At 33.5% G+C, this 3,916-nt stretch overlaps 2 protein-coding genes across 2 annotated transcripts; both read right to left on the bottom strand.

Moving 5' to 3' along the window:
• Positions 1 to 237: 237 nt before the first annotated feature.
• LOC132296294 (uncharacterized) lies at positions 238 to 618 on the bottom strand. The gene has a single exon (XM_059794503.1). It carries the CDS (start codon positions 616 to 618, stop codon positions 238 to 240), a length of 381 nt encoding a protein of 126 aa, XP_059650486.1.
• Positions 619 to 733: 115 nt separating this feature from the next.
• On the bottom strand, positions 734 to 2,974 carry LOC132296293 (uncharacterized). Its single transcript, XM_059794502.1, has 4 exons — positions 2,576 to 2,974; positions 1,883 to 2,376; positions 1,421 to 1,502; positions 734 to 1,036 (listed from the first exon to the last, which is right to left on the bottom strand). The coding sequence occupies exons 1-4, from the start codon at positions 2,972 to 2,974 to the stop codon at positions 734 to 736; spliced, it is 1,278 nt and encodes a 425-aa protein (XP_059650485.1).
• Between the last annotated feature and the right edge of the window lie 942 nt (positions 2,975 to 3,916).

Below are 3,916 nucleotides of genomic sequence, written 5' to 3'. Positions count from 1 at the left end.
GAGTTCGAGCCCTATACAGATGCATAGGACCTCTACCACATGCACATTGTGGTCGCTCACCTTCAAGCCTATACATAAGTCCCCCTACAAGTACTAAAGCATTTAATATTTAATGTCCTATATAATTAGTTATTACAGTTATCCATATTATATGCATGTGAGTTTAATTTGCATAATATAGTTAGTTATTACAGTTATCCATATTAAAATCCTACACACTATTACACACTATTATAATTAGTGATTACAGTCCTCCCAAATTAGGTTGGCAATACGATCACGATAAATATCCATCTGTCGCATCTGTGTATTAGTAGCACTGACGACCTCAACAATGTCATCCACATCAAGTTCATTTTGTGAAGATTCAAGGGTTTCACAATCAAAAATTTCATCAGATTCACCTTGGGATCTTATGAAATTATGCAATGTACAACAGGCAATGACAATAAGAACTTGAGTGTCAAAGTGATAAGGGGGCATTTGCTTAAATATAGCGAATCTCATCTTTACCAACCCAAAACACCGCTCTATGATATTCCTCAATGACGAGTGCCTAAAATTGTACACCTCTTCTCTACCACGTGGTCCTCTAGTATGTCTACCATATTCCTGCATGTGGTAACTTTGACCCCGAAAAGGGGCCAAAAACCCCGATTGACTGGTGTACCCAGAGTCCACTAACTAAAACTTACCTGTCATGTTCAGGATTAAAATTAATGTATTTTTAATGTTAAATGCATAAATATGGAAAGGTAATTTTCTTAGCTTCGGGTAGTGATGGAAAATTGAAATCCTCATTCTGAATGCACTCATTTAAAATCTTCGAATCATTAGCAGACCCTTCCCACCCTGCTAGAATGTATGTGAATTTCATATCAAAAGAACACACGGCCATGACATTTTGGGCCGTATCACCCTTTCTACCACGAAAGGGTATTTGTTGTCCAACTGGCACTACAGCATGGATATGAGTACCATCTATGGCTCCTACACAATTCTTAAAGTATAGGTAAAACTTTGGATTGTTCTTTATCTGTTTAAGAATTTCATTCAAATCCAAAGGAACAATAATCTTAGTCCTTAACTCACAAATTAACTTTAACACAGAATGAAAGTGATATGAAATTGTGGATGTAGAGTGTTGGAATCTTTCAGCAACGACACGATTCCTTTCATTGTGAGACATGGTAAGTAGGAAAATTGCAACTTGTTCTTCTACTGTTACAAATGTTGAATCTTTCAATCCTAACAATTTTAACTCACGACACAAAGCCCTAATGGTATTGGGGTACATCCAAAAATTTTCATAACACCTATCTTCATGTCCATTTAAAATCTCGAATACGTAATATTCCCCTTATAACATGGAATCCCTACAACGTTGCTTATCAAAAATTTTAAGATAGTACTCATATACGGCTGCGATCAATACAAGAATTTCCTCCTCATCATCATCATCATACATGGTTAATATTGTCCTTATATCCATATCTACTATCCTATTTAAGAATAAACAGAAGTAGTTATTGTAATAAAAATTAAACAACTTCATGATATAAGCAAAATGAAAAAATATATAGCAAATAATACAGTTATTCATCAACAATACAAAAATGATAAAACACATACCAAATCATACAATTATCCAGCAAAAATGTAAAAGTGATAGATATAGCACATAAATAGTCATCCAACATTAATTTAAAAGTAGTAGATAGAGGAATTAAATATAGTCTTCCAACAGTAATGTAAAAGCAGTAGATAAGGAAAATTAAATACAGTCATCCAACAGAAATGTAAAAGCAATTATAAAACAGTCATCCAAAAGCACATAAAAGTAAGATAGCGAACATATCACAGAGGCTGATTCATCACCCACCCAACTTTCCTCTCACCAGGAATGCGAAAAAATATGTCCCTCCATACCTTGTTTTCACCAAACATCCTTATGATCTTAGCATAATGGGTATCATCAATCCCCACTAATGTGTTAACGATCCCAAGGCACTCCTCAAGCTGCGGATCCATTTCTTTTTCTTTTTCTTTTTTACTGGGAGATGTCACTTCAGGCATTTCATTAACACAAGATGGTTGACAACTAGAAGATGATTCAGCTATGGTTTTAGCAATTTTATCAGCTTTCGCATTCCCAATATTAGTCAAATATGCCATCACTTGAGACATTGTGGAGGCAAAACTTTCTTTCCTAGGTTTCTTAGCTACAGGAATGGGAGTAGGACTGAGGTCAATAGGTCCTTCTACAGTAGGTCGTTCTACATCAGTCATGCCCTGAATTGCAGCTTCATGTGTTGCCACTTGAGACATTATTTGCACTTGGTGAGGTTTGGGTGATTTTGTAGAAGGATGAACATGCTGACCAATAGCATGTGTATCCCCAAAAATCCTTACCATCTGCTCATAATTCTTACACCCCTGTTTTTTTTTTTTTTTTGCCGTACTTGAGAACCTACATTTTATTAGCTTACAATTATTATTCATCAAACCCTTTTAATACTAAATCACTAATTACTAACTATATGTATGGTAAATAGACACGTATTGAAATACTAACCTTGCACAATCGACCCCATCTTTCAGCTTCCAACTCAATCATCCCAGTTTCACTGTTGTACCCTACACTAGTCTCGGATAATATTTGTTTGCAATCTTTGTACAGTGCTCTGATTGTATTGAATTTTTGTTTACACTGGTCCTTCGTGTACTTCTTTCCAATTTCCACCAACATTGCATCCACAATATGTGTCCACCCAATTGGATTAAAAGTTGTGCTTGTACGATTTCCTTTTCTAACCTCTTCCTCCATCAAGAGCATGAATTTCTCTTGATAGGCATCACACCAAGTAGCGGCATCGGCCTGTTCAATAACTACAACGTCCTCACCATTCTCACCATCAAGAAAATGAATGTCTTTTGATGGGCATTGGTCAACATTGTCATAGTTCATGTCCATCTGATTATTATTAAGTAAATTGAACACTTTAGTAAATTGTTTATATAATTTAAATTTAAAGTCAAAATTCAATTAAATTTATAATTTCAAGAAATTAATATAGTAATCACGATCCAAACCTACATTGTTCTTAAATTTTCTACCTTCAAATTACACACAAGAGAATTATTATATTACATCTGTCAAAATATATGATTTCAAATCTTAAAACTCTCTCAAAGTATCAGATTCAAGGTTATGCAACTTATATCAAAGGCTCACAAAATTACAAATTTCCCTATCAACCTTAATTTTGGAAATCCAACCATTTCAAGATATGCACAAGCAGTACATTTGTAATTAATTACAAATATTTAAAGGGTATATTTGTAATCTCATTTGAATTTTCAAGGATACTTTGGTCCAACTTGTCTTCTATGTATGTATGGTATTCTTTGCATAAAGTACATTGAATTAGTTATTATTTCTCTATACCTTAATAATGATTTCTCTAATAGTGCTGGTATATCGCAAACTAAGGGCATTTCTAGGAGTACATGTACAATTCTAGTAATGAGAATGTGTAATGCTTCTACCACTAACCTTGAGAGAGATTGTGGTGACAACCTTGCACTTCTTTATACTAAGTCAAACGGAAATAATTTCTGGGGTGTATGTGTAATGTCCTGAATTTTTCATACATTGTTTTACATGCCACGAAATGAAAAAATATACTATATATTCCTAGTCAATCAAAATTTTTCATTTTTTACTAACGTATATAAATACATCATAGTAATCATTATCTAACATATATAAATACATCATAGTAATCACAGTAATTTATCTAACATATATAAATACATCATAGTAATCATTATTGACCAGAACATTGCAATATTTCTTTAACAAATTCCACTTTCATCATATCAGTTATTTATAATCTCATATTTTATTGTGCCT

This window comes from Cornus florida, unplaced genomic scaffold, assembly GCF_030987335.1.
Source record: "Cornus florida cultivar Cherokee Brave unplaced genomic scaffold, ASM3098733v1 CherokeeBrave_3.0.0_Hap2_Chr02, whole genome shotgun sequence".
In the NCBI taxonomy this organism is placed as follows: Eukaryota; Viridiplantae; Streptophyta; class Magnoliopsida; order Cornales; family Cornaceae; genus Cornus; species Cornus florida.
The sequence above is the reverse complement of the archived record's forward strand: the minus strand, read 5'-3'. Positions and strand labels throughout refer to the sequence as shown.